Genomic DNA, 18,103 nt, shown 5'->3' with positions numbered 1-18,103 from the left:
GGTTTGTCTTGAAAGTAAGTGCAGCAGGTAGGATTTTAATTCAGGTCTACCACACCAAGTCTCTTTGCCTTTTCTGCCACTGAACACTGGACTGTGTCTGTTAACATATCTGTGCATGACGGAGTGGGCCTAGATGCCTGCAAAGAACCACAACTATAAATTCTATTTTCTGAAAAAATAGTGTTATTTCAAAAGCGTATTTCAAAAATGCATTTTCAAATATCCATGTGGGAACTATATTGTGGATCTAAAGAGGGTCTTCCCTGGAGAGCCGGTCTTTACAGCCCATGTTCTACTTGTACCCAATTCAACAGATCACCTTACATACCTGTCATTTAACATTGACTTGGGGTAGATAGGTTTGTAACAATGACATTCATACTCTCACTTTTATTATAAATATTACTTTAAAGCTATAAACCTAATAGTGCAAAACACAATTAGAGAAAACAATAGCTACACTTGCCGTTTCTGAATCAAAAACTTCAGTCTTGGTAACGGCTCTTTAGCTGGAGACATAGCACATTATGTAGAAGCTAAATTGTGGAAAATTGTTTTCCTGATTGTTTTTGATATGTTCTTAGGTGAAAAAAAATCTATAGAGTTTTGGGGGCACCTACTATGTGCCAGGCACTTTACTATACGTTATCTTATTTCTTAAGCTTCTTTGAGGCAGGTACCATTATCTCATTTTTACAAATTCAGGAAAGGACTCAGGGATGTTAATTAAATTGGTCAGGGTCACACAGCTATTAATGAAAGAACTCATCCTGAGGCCCATCTACCTTGATGATTCTCAAAGTTTTAACCATTGAGCCTCTGACATTTCTGCCTAACTAACCACATCTTTATATTGTTCAGGTTCTTGTTAAGCTGATATCCTATAAGAGGGGACTTTCTTAATCCTGTCCAATTCTCCGAGACTTAGATTATAATATCAAGTGATTTTTTTATGTCAAGGAATTCAAAGGAAGACAGTTTGTGTTATGCTAGAATTTAAACAAGCGGGATGCTGGTACACTATTCCCCATCTTCCCATTCCTTCATGCTCAGTTTTTATAAAGACGTATAGAAGCTTTATGTGGAAGGCTGAATTTTACGCATGTCATACCAGTGTTGCAGCTGAAGCATTCACTAACCCAACAGATCTAAATGCCTCACCTGCCAAATCCTCACTCCCTACAAATCATGTACGGTCTCTGGTAAATTCATTCTGAATTTCCCTGAAGCTGAGGCTGGCAATCCTTATGAAATTTGTTGTGGCTGCAAAAATGTGCCTAAATATGGACATAAAATCCCTAAATAGTCCTCTGAATCAAAGTTAGCCATTTCTTCCCCCCTGCTAGGCACCCATAAATGTTTGCTGAATGAAGAAAGGACAGCATCATTTAGTCCCGAAATTTGTATCTGCATTAACACCAAATGGTTTGAGAAGCTAGTTGAACTTGTTCGGTTTTTTATTGAATGGACTGGTCATTTTGCCATATGTACTTGTTTTATTTTTTTCAAACACTTAGCAGGGATATGAATTTGCTCATGACTACAGATTGCCTCCCACACATGTAATCATTTAAAAATATATAGGGAGCAACTTAAGGTCACTTTAATCATGTTTTAAATAGTGCAATAGCTTTGTAAATTTAAATGAATTGCTTGTATTTGAAACTAATAGTGTCAAAGGTAAAGGTAAGTCAATAGATTACATTTCTATCCTGGAGGGATAGAAATTAATCCATTTAATAATGTGCACGGATATATTATTTCTTTAAAAATACATGTGGGTATAAGAATCATTAAAGAATGAAGAAACTTGCAGAAATTTCAAAATTTTGTTCAGAAGGAAAGGGTATAATGGATCAGTCCCTAATAAGTTTAAAATTGTACTCAAATGAATTGAGAAATAAAACGACTAAAAATTGACTAATCAGATTCTTAACTTGCAATTTTTTTCCATACCCTGATTTTTATGAGAGGCATATGCTCCTCCTTCCAAAAAAATCTAACAGTTAAGGATATTAAAATATATTCCGTTGTACGTTCTGATATTCTGGGGTCCATATATATTCGGCCCAATCCATAAATAATACATTTTCATTTAATCTTTGATTAGGAAATGTGTTTGACTAACTGAACGAAACTGAAATGTTACTGCTGGTGTGTTCATTTCCTTTACAGGCAGGTAAAAACACATTGTTTTTCCACAGCTGGGATAAGAAAACCATGGAACAACATATACTTAATGGAAGCTAGTTTTGCCATGCACATCCACTAAGTTGCACATTTTTTAAAAAGAACTCTGTGCGTCCACTCTTTTGATCCAGTTCAGGATTGCCCTAAAATATGAATCAGAGGAAAGCTCTGGATATCAGCTTGTGTCAGTCATGCTTAAGACTCCCTCCTCCCTCAAAAAAAAGAAAGAAAAATGAGAAAAAACTTGTTTCTAAATGTTCAAGGAAATGTGCCAGTGAGAAATATTTTAGGTAGTTTGTAAATGAAGTTAGAGACAGAATTTTAAATAGAAAGGCCTTTTGTCCTCATTAAAGCTGGCCTATATTCATGTATTTGGAGATGGCTCCCTACACGATCAGAGATTTAGAACTTTTTTAGAACTTTTTTTTTTCCGGTGTGGTGAAATGATTGTAATTAACTGTAAACATCTCAATACAGAAGGGTATCTATCTGTTCTCAAAATGACTAAGTTCCCTTTCTCCTCCTGGAACTTCCATGAGTTGAGGATCACCTGATTTGCATCCATGAACAATGTTATTCCTTGGTTTCTTACTTGCTTGGAAGGCATTTTCATAACAAAATACTGGGGTAGTAAAAGTAGTAAGTAGGAGTCTCCATGCAAGAGAAATTGGAGTTTCCTAACATGCACATGATTTAAAAAATAATAATAATAAGATGCCTTGAGATGCTGGCAGTTTTAACATTTGGAACAAAAGAGTTCATATGTATATTTACATCCTAATTGCTCAATTTTACCTTACAAGCTTCAATTTAGGAAAATATACAGTACTTTTGCATATAATGGTACCTTGTGAGCCCCTGAGTCAAGTAGAGAGGATTTAAATACATAAAAAAGGAAAACAGCCATTAAAAGCACTTACATTGTATGTGGAGTAAATAGTACAAAATGATTATTTCCCCGGAAGACCAGGATCAGAAACATGCCTATGAAGACCCAAGATTCCTACAGTGCTTAGGGATGAATCTGTCAAAGAAGGATGCCTAACTGGATGAAGGTAAGTTTTTCTTTGCCGTGGGTGAAGCTCTAAAGAGAGATCACTGTCTTGTTTTAAAAGTGAAGTCAAGTTGTCTTCGGAAGCTGTGTTCAGATGCACCCCACTTGAGAGGGATTCTTTGGATTTAAGTTTAGATTTTTCAAGGTCTAGAAATTCAGGACACTGAGAGAAAGATAAGAAAACATTTTTTTTATAATTTGGACAGATTTCTAAAATTATACTCATGAAATCTAAATACATTTTATTTCCCCATTAATCTACATTTGATTAGTGATATTAACGAAACTTTCCTTCCCAAAGATGGGTCAAGGCATTGGGGGATGGGCATCAATTTGTCCTAAACAACCATTCTAAGAACTTTAATTTTACTCTGAAGCCAGATCATAGTCTTCTTAAAAAATAAACACACACACACACACACACACACACACATTATTTTAACATTGAGTTTTCCAGATGAGTTTTAATTCAAAAATAAATTAATTTTAATTAGAGACAACTGGAATCAGAAACATGAGTCATTTGGTGAGTAAACAGTGTAAAGAGGACAGAAAAAAAAAAAAAACCCTGAAGAACTATCACTCATCCTTGGTCAGAAACTATTACTTAAATCCACTGAAAACAAAGTACATGGTTTTGCAAGATCTGAGACACTGGAAATTAGTTAGGGATAAATTAAATTTCTACTTTCATATTTCAGAAAGATTTCAGTGTCTTCCTTCTGCACATTTCCCCGTTATTAATGTTTCATTTCCCAGAACATTTTGCACTAAATTTCCAAACTTCTAAAAAAGTTTACAAGATTGCTCAGGAAATCCTTGCTCTTGGGTCCACTTTTCTTAGGTCCAATTTGGCTACTGGGCTTAAGTAAATAAGAATAATTTCCTAAGTGGAATTCCAAGGGAGTTAGACTTTTCATATTAACATAATTCAAAAGGCCTTAGAAGTCTTCAGAGGCAAGATGAAGGACACCTTAATATTCCTCCTCTTACCATGATGGAGATGAGAAAAGTTTAGAGATCTCTGGTGATGGGTGGGGCACAAATGAGATTACTAGTCTTTTGGCTCTGGAAACTCAGGTCTTTGGACAGCTGATGTTTCTCCTCCACCCCCCCCCCCCCCCCCCCCCTTCCAGAGACCCTGCCCAAGAGTGCCTCTTGTCACCAGAGCAAATGACAGACCTTTCTCTGAAGCGCTTTTTGGACCCTGGGCTATCAGTTTTCAAAGCTCTACCATATATAAACTTAAGCAGATTGATTCTTGAAAAGAATGTTTTCTTACAAAAAAAATTGCTAATGTTTTAAAATCATTCTTCTAGGTCCACTGTTCTCGAACTTGAACATAAGAATCAGTGTGTAGCTGGTTTAAATGCAGATTACAGGGGCTATTCCCAGCAATTTTAATTGAGCAGAAACAGATGGGGATGAGAAACTTCATTTCCATAGCACTGCAGACGATTCTGACTCAGATGGTCCCCAGAAACACCCCTAGAGAGATACTCTTTGTTGTACACTATCTACACTCACTTGTGAGGAAGGACTGAAACTTCGGTCTGTCTTGATGGATGCTGCGGGATGGGTGGTTCTCATCAGGCGGATGATGGGCCTCTGATACTCGGCTCCAGCAGTTACCATACTGTAGGCTGGGGGGACCACGGTGGTTTGTTTCTGCAGCAACTGTAGGATGGTCTGGATGTCAGCAGTCATTTGGGATTCAAGTCTGCAGGACAGACACAAATGGGGGAAGACAATCCTAAAATAGTCCAGGATTGCAAAGCATTTGAGAAAATTTCAGCACCACCAACCAACAGAATTGTGGCCCTGCTTTAAACAAGAAGGACAGGAGAGGGAGCACAGAGATTCTCTCCTGGCTGATGCTTACTTTCTATGTCCCACTAATGGTTCTGATAAACACCATTGCTTTCCTCCTCGTTTCACAAGATCTTCGCAGAAAAGCAGCTAAATCGAAATAGGCTACATTTTTACTAATTTTTATTGATTTCAAATGTAAAGCACATTGAGACTCTATTTTTAATCAGTAATTTGCTTTTCCTTGTGAGCATTTTATTTCCTCTTTAAAAATGGATTTGGTAGCACATTTCTTTCATGGCTGTAGCAGTCAAGTAATTTCTTATGTGTTTAAAATTTACGTTACCTTTATTTTACCCTGCCTCTCTCCTATTCACAGTATTGCCTGTTATTCCTTTAATGCTGTTAGATGCTTTATCATTAAGTGCTCTTGGATGCTAAATGCCTTTTCCATTCCTTTCTCATGTATAATTCCAGGTCTTTGGTATTTAAGAAATAGACCAAATGTACAAGTTCACTTGCTTCTCTGACCCATCTGGCTTGCAAAATGCCAGTCTGATGATTTTCCCCCCCCAATCTCACAAAGAGCCAACTGGCCTGTCAATTTCATTCTCATTTTAAATTAAAATTCAAAGGAAAATAGCAAGATACAATAGGACTAACTCCCCCCCCCCCACTTATTTTTGCATGTGTTAACAGCATTTTCAAAAAGGGAATTTTGTGGGCATAAGAACAGAAAATTAGTACCATATGCCTCTTTAGAAAACCTTAACTCTTCACTTATTTGTGCTATTTTGTTTCTGAATGAAAGATGTAAAGGGAAGGTAAATCTTACCAAAAATGTTAAAATCACAGACCTTAGAATCTGCATTTTTAACAAGATCCCCAGGTGATTCTGATGCACATTAAAGTTTGAGAAGCTCTGTTTTAAGACCAAGTGTTAATGATTTCCCTAAATATGTATAGCTGTAGGCATAATATATAAATATATAAGAACCCTTCTTATGTAAACCTTTACCCATACATATAGTTTAGCTGGTCATTAAAGCCAAAAAACAGCAACAGTGAAATTGACTCAAGATAGAACATTTACTAGCTGTTTTTTTTTTAAGATTTTATTTATTTGAGAGAGAGAGATAGTGAGAGAGAGCTTGAGTGGGGTTGGAGAGGGAGAAGCCGGCTCCCCGCGGAGCAGGGATCTCAACATGGGACTCGATCCCAGAGCCCTGGGATCATGACCTGAGCCGAAGGCAGACGCTTAACAACTGAGCCACCCAGGCGCCCCTGTTTTTTTTTTTTTTTTAATTTGACATAGAGCGAGAGTGACAGAGAGGATGAGAGAGAGAGCAGGGTGAGGAGCAGAGGGAGAAGCAGACTTCCCATTGAGCAGGGAGCCCGATGTGGGGCTCGATCCCGGCACTCTGGGATCATGACCTGAGCTGAAGGCAGATGCTTAACTGAGCCACCCAGGTGCCCCTGTTTTTATTGCATTGTGTACTTAATATGAGTTTTTGAATGAGAGAAATGGAGTTGTGATTCACAGTTCTACATTTGAAAAGAATGCGGAAACTAAATAGGACAGACGGATATCTAGGAAATGTCCCGGGATTCTCACTCCACAAAGTCCAAGTTTGAATTGAGTTGTCTTCTTCAAACTTGTTCTCTACGCTTTTGCCTTCTGAAGTGAAGTGGAGGAAAGATGTTTGTTGGAGATGTCAGTGCTGTAAACATGTAATATAATGGATTTTCAATCCAAAAGATGCTAAGCTGAGTTAGGACATAAAATGTTTGTGATAAAACTGGAGATAAACAGAAGTAAGTCAAAGTGAGAAGTATGTCAAGGCACATACAGATGCTGGGACGATGTCAAAAGAGATGTCAAGAGAGATTAAATAGTACTTTTGAGAGGAAAAGTTTCATATAATAATAAAACTAATCTAATCAAATAGCAATGATAAGTATTATTACGAATGGGCAATTGCAAATCATATAGTCCTAGATATGTGTGCCCTTAAGAGTTTACACTTACAGTCCTCGGACCTATGGAAAACTTATGTTTTCACTAATCTTTGACTTATCCTGGCAGCAATGATTGGTACCCCTGACAAGGCAACAAAGGGATCCTAAAATCTTAATTTTAGTCCGGAAGAAAGGACTAAAGGAAGTACATGTAAAGTAGGAGGAACACCAATAACAGAAGTAAACTTCATTGCCCGTCAGACTTGACCCAGTTGCTAGGACAGCAGCCTCCATTTTGAGCGTATATCGTTTCCATATATCATATCTTAGTCCTTAAACACCGTTGCAGGTGTGGATGAGTCAAAGATAGAAACTGAGGCTAGAGAAGCTTAAATGACTTGACCCAGTCATCCTGTTCATAGCTAAGTAGCAGAGTTATGACTTTAATCTAGGCTACCTGCGAGTATTTTGCTAAAGAATGTCATTCACCCATTCACCCACTCACTTTTATAGCTCCTCAACAAATTGAACACATGCTATGCCCTGACAGTCAAGAAATGGGCAGTTACTTTCTCTAAGTCACAGGAATCAAAGAATTCAAGTTCAGAGATCACACATATCAATTCTTATGTGTGTAGAGTATACAGTTTTATTTTTTTAATTTTAATTTTTTTTAGAGAATTTATTTATTTATTTAACAGAGAGAGAGAGCACAAGCAGGGGGAGTGGCAGGCAGAGGGATGGGGAGAAGCAGGCCCCCCAGGACTTGATCCCAGGACCCCGGGATCCTGACCTGAGCCGAACACAGCCACTTAACTGACTGAGCCACCCGGGCGCCCCAGTATACAGTTTTATATATGTTGTGGCTAAAGGATCAGTGTGACTTGGCATAAGCAGCAGGGAGAGTAAAACAGCAAATGTATCAATTAAGCAACTAACTAGGTTCCTCTGACCAATAGTAAGTATTACAATGGCAAGTTCTTATCCTTGAATTAGGGATTACTGACTCTAAGTAAATGATGGCTGTTTTAATGTTCTCAGATATGTTTCAATTTGAGAAGACCTGCATTTAAAATTTGGGAATGGGCCTTAGCACCAGGAGATTTTAAATTCAATTAAAATCCATGAAAAGATAAAATACAAAATAAATCTTTAGTTCATGCAATATTTTCCTACTTTTGTTTGACATTAACAAATTTATTTTAATTTACAAATCTGTCGATTTTCTAATTCTATTTGTCTGTTTTAATTCCTAATTAACTTTTCATGGCAATGCATATGTGTGTGTATGCACACTTTGATGTGCTTACTGTATTGTTTGACACTGTTCATTTCTGGCAGAAACATTTAAGAAAACAATAAGAACAATAAGCAGCATGGATAAAGCACATAAGAAACATTAAGCAAATAGTAAGTAAACTAGCAGCTTATGTGGTATAGGCAAAACTCCTGGGATGTGTTAAGTATAGATAATGAGTAAGCAAGTAGCTTGCTAGACATGGACAGAATTCCTAAGATGTCTTCTATACAGACAGCATGCTAGTAACCTGTAAGACATGCCAAAGGTAGAATAGAAATGGGATGTAACAAACCAGAGTGTGGCCTCTACAGATAGAGACAGAAAGAACAAATTATTCTCATGTCATCTCTGGACAGAAAACTGCCCCCTCCCCCAGTTTGGCCATCCAGTGGTGACACACAGCAGAGGCTCATTCTGGCTCTACCTGTTTTTTACCTACCAAAAAGCAAATAAAACCTATGGCTGTTCAGCAGAGTAAATGGAGAACCACAGCTGTGACCAGGTGTACCCAGCCTTACATCTCTGTGAAAAAGCAAGTGTGTGCCATTGGGATAGACAGATTTTTTGTCTGCGGACTCCTCTGTGCAAACCTCAACTCTGTCTGGTCCTAGTAACCACACCTCAGGGCAGGATGACGCACCATGTACCAACGTTGCATCAATCGGGATTCAGCTGTAGCGGGCTTCTTTTATACCATGCTTGCATTTATTAGAAATGTGTTAATTACCTCTCCTCGCTCTCCTCATCTCTCATTGTATGTTTTACATTGATTTAGTAAACTGTGTGATTTGAGCATTTTAGTTTAATTGGTTAAGTTTTCTGTCTGTGACCACTGCCTTGCCTGCTGGTGTACCCGGAGGCTACCTTTGAATCCAGGTCAGTTCCCACATGGAGCACAACTCACGCAGCTATGTCACACTCATTCGTGGATTTTTTTTCCCTGAGTCTTATCGACCAGTTTAATTTTAAGAAATCCACACAGAGTTGGGTTAAGGAATTCCATCCTCTCTAAAATAAAAATTTATTCCTCATCTCCAAAGGGTATAGATCAAAGATGGAGGGCAAATGGAGAAGACCTGGGCTTCAACTCTGTGGTATTTCTAATTCAATCACATTTTTGAGAAGTTGACTGAATAAATGTTTAAATAATTTTGTCTATATTTTAAAAAATGCCATAACACATAACTAAGTTACCAGAAACAACCAAAAAGTGTAAAAGCAGGATTTAAAGAGGGTGTTAGTAAACAAGCTAAATATGAATTATTTTGAGGAAAAAGGAGTTTTCTTCAGCAGCTGGTGTGGGTGATATACTAATTTTATGACAAGTAAGGCAAAAATAGGATTTATGTTGCCAGAAGCATGAAGTTTCTAAATAAATGCTCCTTGCAACACAGATTAATAATTCTGTCAATTTTTAGTCTTATTTTAAATGAGTAAGCATATGTAAAAAAATACGAGATTATGGTAGTAGGAATTTGCAAGTTGCAAGGGGAAAACCTAGACCCAACCAAGGGCCTGGGTGATGCTCTCCCCTTGCCTTGCCATTGTTTATACCTGTTAAGTTGTTCTTGAAGCAAATCTAATCTTTGCTCCACTTCCCCGTAAGTGAGGTCACTTTCGGTTTCAGAGATCCCCCAGGCAGCTCGCTGGAGTGCTGAGGGACTAGACTCATCAGCCTGAGTCTGTGCATTTTCTTGTTCCCAGCTTCTTGCGTCAGCGATATCTGTGGGAAATAGCAAGATGGACGTCAACTTCTTTGGGTGCCCCTTCACATCAATACATGGAGACATCTACAAGATAAACAGGAAAGGATCTCAGAGTATAACCCCACAGACAGAGAGCCAGGGTGATTCAAGGACCTGTCCAGAGGCCTCCACCAATAGGTAGCTGAGCCCTACCTTCCTCACCCTGCCTGCCACCTCCACTGTCCATTTCCACATGAAAAAGACATAGGGATGGTCGTGAGTTTCGAATACGATTTTGTCTCTGATTAGAGAGCAGTGATTTTGCGCTTTTGTATTTGGGAAGGAATACAAGAAGCATATTTTGCTCCTATAGGCATACCTCATGTTATTGCTCCTGCCTTTGTTGCACCTCACAGATAGCGGTTTTTATATGACCAGTGTTCTGACCCCTGAGCTAGGGAGCCTTCTCCTGATACCGGTTTTTACAGATCAAAAGTTTGTGGCAGTCCAGTGATGAGCAAGTCTATGCGCATCATGTTTCCAACAGCATTTGCTCACTTCACGTCTCTGTGTCACATTTTGGTAATTCTTGCAATATTTCAAACTTCTTCATTATTATATTTGTTATGGTGATCTATGATGAGTGACAACTCCCTGAAAGCTCAGATAATGGTCAGCATGTTTTAGCAATACAGTATTTTTAAATGAGGGTATTGTACATTGATTTTAAAGACATAATGCTATGGCACATTTAATAGACTACAGTACAATGTGAACAAAGAAACAAATTTGACTCATTTTATTGTGATATTAACTTTTTTTGCAGTAGTCTGGAACTGACCCTGCAATACCTCTGAGGCAAGGCTATACAGCTTCGCCTTGGATTGAAGATTTTGGGGGCTCTTCTCCCAGGATAATTAGCATCATTTGTGATTCAGAGTGGGCCCAAGGAGAGAGCCATGGAAAAGTTCAGATCTTCAGGGGCTTCTCTTAAGGCCAACCCAACTCAAAGTAGAGCCATCAAAGATGGCCAGGGTGTTAAAAGTCCTGTAGGCCCATGACACTATTCTGTGTTTTTATCTTTCCTTGTAGCTCCTTCTGCACTATCTTTTAATATATTTGCATCAATTTCCAATAAGCTTTCTTGTGGCTCTTTTACTTAGAATATTTTTATGTCTCTATACTTTAAACATTCTGCTTATCTGTTCAAGTCCACTTTTCAAAGGCTCTGAGTGTCTGTTATGTGCTAGACACTCTGCTGAATGTGGAGGAATTAAAGGCAAAGAAGACCCAGGCCCTACACCTGAAGAATCTGGTAACAAGGTTCTGATCGTTTCTCATACTCCTGACGAATCTCCTTTTAATTTATGGCTTCTCTTACAATCCATATTTGCAAGTTATCAATGTCAGAGGGCAAATATAGTACCTTATATTTTCCTCTCATTTTTGTCATACGCCTCGATGGCTTTTGCTCTGCTTTCTTATCCTCCACATTTTACATATTCACATAAGAGCTTAAAATGATTAAAGGTTTGGAAAATAAAACTCTAGAAAAAAAACTAATGGAGTTGGGAGTTTATTTCAGAGATAAAGAAGTGGTATCTTCTCCTCACTGGGAGGGCTGGTAGGAGGAAAAGAGTATCTAAAACTGGTCTTCATTTTCACATGGAAATAGATTTGAATTACAGAAAGTGATTTGGGTTTGATAGAAAAGTTTTTTTTACTTTTTTCTTTTCCTTTCCCTTTCTTTTTCTTTTTCTTTTTTTTTGGACGCTAGCTATGATTAAACACTGACAAAAGTTATGTAAAGTTAAGGAATTTATATCCTCAGCTATTTAAAAAAATTGGGTAGAAAGTAACCGATTTGGGAAGATTAAGTATGATTCTAGAAATAGGGAGCAGCATTTGCAGGCTTTTTGCAGTCCGTTCCCTTCCTGCAGTTTCTCCAAAAGTACAGTCAGAGAGCTCAAAAGCATCCCCTTTCTTCAAGGAGTAGAGAAAATCTCTGTATTTGTTCTTCTATCATTATCTCTTTACCATTGAATACATGGAAATTTCTCTAAGGTGCCTACAATTGCCCCTTCAGTTGGGTGAAGCAGTACCAAAGGAATTAGCATCTCCAAATATGGAAGGTCAGGGTTCCTTGTTCTGCTGAAATGGCTAACAGATCTCATAGGGCTCGTTATGAATTCCAGAATGATTCTTTGTGATTAAGGCTTCCTTAGCCTGTGGGATCCTGGTGTTTTGTTTTGTTTTTTAAAAGGACAGAGTATAATTGCTTTTGATTTTACCAAGCAAAACAAAATGAAAATGAACATAGAAAAATGATATTGCTGAAGGTTTCAGTAATATATCAGCAGATTTTCACTGAAAAGTATGATTTACTATTCATAGACTTGTAACGCCATTTAAAATGAAAAACAATAATATAATGTCTTAGTATTCAATTTTGGAGCAGCAATGCCAAACATTTAGAATACACATACAATGGTTTGGTGATGCCAGTGCTAGTCCGTGTCTAGCCACCTGCTAGCCCGGTACTGTAGGAACCTTTAGAAAAGATAGTAAGAACTGATAAGATGGAAGTTACATATTATGCTCAGAAGTTTTGTGCCAAGAAAGGTTACAGAATTTCTGCCTATGCTTAACAGCTCTCCCATTCGCAAATCATATATTATAAATTAATTTTTAAATAACAATGGTGAATCACATGCAATAAATTACGTAGGATTATATTTTTCTTTTTACCGCTCAAGAAAAAAGCTGATTATCTTCTCAGCAGAAAAGAATAAAATGTAAACTATTAGACAGAAGCTTCCTAGATTATAATTTACTTTTTTTTTTATTAAAGTCTGGATATGCATGATTGGCTTGTTTTAACAGCAATATAGAAGAAAAAATTTCAAAGGGGGAAATCCTGGTTGGTGGTCTTAATCAAAATGAACATCCTTGTAGACACTTTCTAAATATAGCTCAGAAGGAATCTGTACTCGGTTGCCTTGGAAAATGTTGCTATAGTTGCAAGACACATTTCTGGAAATGGATGAGCAGAAAGTAAACTTTCACTTTGCTCTGGGTATACATTTTTTCTAGAGTTAACTTTTGACCTCAAACTAAGTCGGATCAGAATCCACTTAATTTGTTTTTTTTTTTTCTTTTCAGTTTTGCCAAAAGGGTGCTCTTCTGTTGGATTCAGCATGACAAGTGCAGGACTGTGAGTAAAGGAAATTTCCTATTGACAAAAACTAAAATTTGTGGGGATTTAGTAGTTCACACTACAGTGGCTGGAGCTGCACCCTACACAGTACTCAATTTCTTGGACATCCCATAATACTTCACCTTAAAAAATCAGTAAGGGGTAAAATTTGCAGTGAATGAAGTTTTAGAATTCTCCATTAGTTGGTCAAATTAATTAACCAGGTTAACCATGTGTCACACTGGTCAATGCTATATGATATCAATTATTTTATTCAACTGACATGAATCTTTAGCTATGCATTTTCATTCAAGGTAAGGATTTATTATTTGAATAGGGACTCACTTGTACATTTTTTGAAAATTAAAAATTTGTAGATACTAAAATTATTTGTTAGAATTTTTTATCCTGCACATAGGCTAGCTAATTAAAAATAATTGGAAGAAGCGGCCAAGAAAAATACAAGATGAAGGGCACGAGAACTCACTGTCAGCAAGTCATTATAAAGTCAAATAAAGTCCCAAAAATACATCTTTAATGACTTGTCACTGGAGTCTCTAAAACTCAAGAAGAAAACAAAAATTACTTTTTGAAAAACCAGGTCCACATTCTGCTGACTTTGGGAGAAGTAGAGATGGTTCAGTGAGCTCTTCTGAACTTCTGACTTCGATGATACAACCTTTTCCTATTTTTAGTACTTCCCAGAATCTGATTTCATAAATAACTAAAATGAGACATTTGGTAATCACATCTAATATTCCATTCTTCCATTGTGATAAATGAGGTACTATTTTCATTCACTTCATCAAGATTTTAAATTGTCCAGAGAACATTTGCATATATTCTTAACTTACTTCAACATGGGGTCATGGCAAAAGCTGATTTGATATGATAGGGAAAGTAACTCTGGAAAAATGTGAAGCCCAAACATCCTAGATTCAATAAAACTACTGTTGTCAGATATAGTCACTTCAAATAATGGTGATGATGATAGGTAATATTTATTTACTCTGTGCCATAATTTTGCTATCCTGCCAGGCCAAGACTGTTTTCCCTTTATTTCTGTTATATTCTTCTGATTTTTTTGGCTATGCATTCTTTTTTTTTTTTTTAAGATTTTTATTTATTTATTTAACAGAGATAGAGAGAGAGCACAAGTAGGCAGAGCGGCAGGCAGAGGGAGAGGGAGAAGCAGGCTCTCCACCGAGCAGGGACCCTGACACAGGGCTCGATCCCAGGACTCTGGGATCATGACCTGAGCCGAAGGCAGCCGCTTAACCGACTGAGCCACCCAGGCGCCCCGGCTATGCATTCTTTACCTCTACATTTTTATATATCCATTTGTATATGTGTATTTTATATATACAATCAATGATTAAAAGTTTACAAAATAAAATCTATGAGAAACTACTAAACTGAGTTAGGGATTTTATTTCAGAGAAAGTAATTTATGCATGTTATCTTGTTCAATAATTACAATCATTTAGTTGGTTAGAACATATTATTCTATTTGAAAGATGAGCAAGCTGAGCCTTAGTGGGGTTTGTCAAGTTACTTATTCAAAGACATAAAGGGAGCAAGTGAGCCAAGCAAAGAAATAAATGGAGCTGGGGTTGGAACCCAAGCAGTCTGACCCACACCTGTTCTTGCCCCCACCTACTGGTTAGATTTAACGAGATCTGTAGGTCTGTTATGCTAAGTTAATTGTTCCTCCACGTGATAGTTCTTAACTTTTCCTATTTCCCATCCATTAGACCAAATTTGCATACATTAATCAAACACGATCATCCATCTCATGCATCTTTTCTACAATAAAACCCATATATTTGGATATTCCTTCTCATAGAGATGTTAAACAAGTGTGTTTAAATGAGTTGGATAAAGAGCATAATTTATTTAGGGGCATTTCTCCCCATTTGTTCATAATTCCCAGTTAACTGAAATTCTTTTCGGTGTTGATTATAGCGTTACTGCATTGGCCTTTCATGCTAGAAAATGACTGGGTTGGGGGTGACAAGTGAGTACAGAGGGTACATATAAGAAGCAACAGGTTAGCTCTCTTAAAATACACATTGATCCCCGCTCCCTGTCGGAATCACTACAGTAGGCCTTCCCACAGTGTTCTATGTGGCATTATGCTAAATCTCACTACCACAAAAACCTCTTACGCTATCAATGTTTAGGAATAATTAACACTATTCCAGATTTGCACAAACGCTTTGTAGATGATCTGAGATCTGAACTCTGCAAATATTTTAGGAAGTTGTAAAAAGATTAAATTAACATGTGTGAATACGGTTCTTCATTTGTGAAAAGTCGCCATTTTACAATTAGCACCAAAGGGAGACCATCTGATTCCTGAGAAACTTGATTACCTTTGCAAGAGTGACTTCTCTTATCTATGTGAATTCTTCCTGAGGTGGGCACTGTTCCTTCAAAATTGAGTCCAGCTGCTTTCCCCATTCCTGCAGGAGAATCTACTATTCCTGAGAAGAGAGGCTTTTGTTCATCATCAATGGAGGAGATGAAAGATGAAGATCTGCTTTTTTTCTCTTCAAAGTGCTTCTTGGAACTCTGATAGTGTCTTATGGTATCTACAGAGTCTTCAGGACCATTTGTACTGTTCCCTTTGTCAAAATCTATCAAAAAAATTATTTTATAGGAGATAATCAAATGTGAGACTCTATGCATATTATACTACCTGATTATATATAAACTACATTTTTAATAGTTGTGTTCTTTAAATAACTGTAACATAGAATTTTCTTTAGGAGAGCCTGGGTGGCTCAGTTGGTTGAAAGTCCGACTCTTGGTTTTGGCTCAGGTCATGATCTCAGGGTCCTGGGATGGAGCCCCACAGTAGGGATTCTCTTCCTCTCCCTCTGCCCCTGCCCCCCCAAATAAATAAATAAAATCTATAAAAAAATAATTTTATTTAAAACCACCAGGAAAGTTGTTCATGCTCTTTTTCCCATTGAGAATGTAGCTACTTTATGGAGAATTGTTTTTCTTAATTCAAAGGACATTAGATTATCTTAATGAAATACATTGTTGTGTTGTTTACATCTCAGGAAAAAAAACAACCTGTAACTTATAACCTTATTTATACATGCTCAACAGTCATCTGTATTCTTAAAATCTCTGGTCCACTATCTCTTTAAGGAAATGAGAAAAGGGGGAAAAATGTGTCCCAATTCTAAAATATCACGACCATGCCGTCTGTTTGTTTTTAGCCTCATGACCTCTTGTGTGACAGGCATTCACGTGTTGTGAAGGTCAAAACCAGAAGCCTCCTTGTAGTAAAGGCTGACGGGATGAATTTCAACCTTAGTTCAGTGTATGTCATGGCCTTGACATTCCAGGCGTTTTGGTAGCGTAGCATACTGCAAAGAATATAAAGCTTAAATACAGTAATTAAGGTGGGTTTTCCTAATTACATTAAAGCCAGTAGTGCATATTGGCTGTTTTATACTGAAATGTCAGGATAATTTTAGCCCTTGAAGTTGTGTTAGAACATATTTCAGCAGGAAAAACTCCAAAAGACAAATCCCATAACTTATTTCCATTAGCGTCCTGGGGAGACAGTATAATTCTCCATCTGGTTACTGCTAATAGCTAACCAACACAACTCCAGAAGGTGTGGTATTTTCTAGAGAAATGGTTGAGATAGTATCCCCATCTACTCTATGCCTGGTTGTGCTTAGTCTATTATTTATAGAAGGCCAAATGAACTGACTTAGGCCACTCCAGAGAAACTTCCAATTATTTTTTAAAATACTTATTTAAAAAATATGTATCATAATTTAAAATATGAGAAGCCAGAAAACAGCCCAAGGCAAAAATGAATAGAGTTTAAAAATCAACTTTATGGGGCGCCTGGGTGGCTCAGTGGGTTAAGGGTCCAACTCTTGATTTTGGCTCAAGTCATGGTCTCAGGGCTGTGAGATCAAGCCCCGCATGGGGCTCCGAGTTCAGTGGGGTTTGCTTCAGATTCTCTCTCTCTCCCCCACCCCTCCCTCTGCTTGTGCCTGTGCATCCATGCACGTGCTCTCTCTCTCTCAAATAAATAAATAAACCTTTTAAAAAAAAATCAAGCTTATATGAAATTGTTATTAAGGAGTTCGTTTATGTCCTGTCAATTGAAGTTAAATGTAGCAAAAACCGATTGCTTAATTTATTTTCTTTAAGATTTCACACTTGTTCAGTGATTTTATCATTGCTGAGAAGATCACAGACTTTTCCAGTTTGTTCGTTCTTTCATTCGTTCATTCGTTCTTTTTCTTTTTTTGAGAGAGAGAGAGCGTGCGCCCGAGGCTGGGCTGGATCACATGACCCTGGGAGATCATGACCTGAGCCGAAACCAAGAGTCAGATGGTTGCTTAACCACCAGAGCCACCCAGGCGCCCCTACCAGTTTCAAGCACTGTGGACACCATTGGTTGCTCAGAGTCACTAACATTTCCCCACTGCTAATCCAACTGGCTATGAATTTTCAGATCAGCATTTCCTCTTCTCTCCAGTGTCCCTGGCACAGCCCTCCTTAAACTTCTAGAGTTCATTAGTATCATCTCATCCTCCATTTTCTTTTGTTTTAACTTCTTCCCTCTTGAAAATTTGGTCCACAATTCCCCATTTTCTAAACATATTTCATTCCTCAAAAAATAGTTGTTTCCAATTTTATGCTAGTAAATGTAAAAAAAAAAAAAAAAGCTTCACTTTTCTAACTTGTCCTCACACCCGCTTAGAGAATTGCATCAGTTTGCTGCAGTTTGGGCACCAGTGGGATTTGAGTCAGCATAGGCTTCTCACCTTCCTGAGAATGCCTTCCTTTTAACCATTTACATGGAGTCTTTTCCAGTATATTCAAACGTAAACTGAATTAATCATTACTTCTTATGCCTCCAATCTAAG

At 37.6% G+C, this 18,103-nt stretch overlaps 1 protein-coding gene across 3 annotated transcripts in view; it reads right to left on the bottom strand.

Moving 5' to 3' along the window:
• Positions 1–1,638: 1,638 nt before the first annotated feature.
• The window catches only part of KCNH7 (potassium voltage-gated channel subfamily H member 7), a 474,524-nt gene continuing 458,059 nt past the window's right edge, over positions 1,639–18,103 (bottom strand). For all 3 annotated transcript variants that reach the window (XM_025853026.2, XM_073883322.1, XM_073883324.1), the window contains 4 exons: positions 15,569–15,832; positions 9,867–10,035; positions 4,772–4,964; positions 1,639–3,407 (listed from right to left, as the gene is read on the bottom strand). In XM_025853026.2, coding sequence (XP_025708811.1) covers positions 3,141–3,407; positions 4,772–4,964; positions 9,867–10,035; positions 15,569–15,832 — 893 coding nt within the window. In that variant the 3' untranslated portion in view covers positions 1,639–3,140. The remainder of the gene's footprint in view (positions 3,408–4,771; positions 4,965–9,866; positions 10,036–15,568; positions 15,833–18,103) is intronic.

Source organism: Callorhinus ursinus, unplaced genomic scaffold (assembly GCF_003265705.2).
Source record: "Callorhinus ursinus isolate GAN/ISIS: 27379988/994484 unplaced genomic scaffold, GSC_fseal_2.0 scaffold2, whole genome shotgun sequence".
Lineage (NCBI taxonomy): Eukaryota > Metazoa > Chordata > Mammalia > Carnivora > Otariidae > Callorhinus > Callorhinus ursinus.
This window is presented reverse-complemented; position numbering and strand designations above follow the sequence as displayed.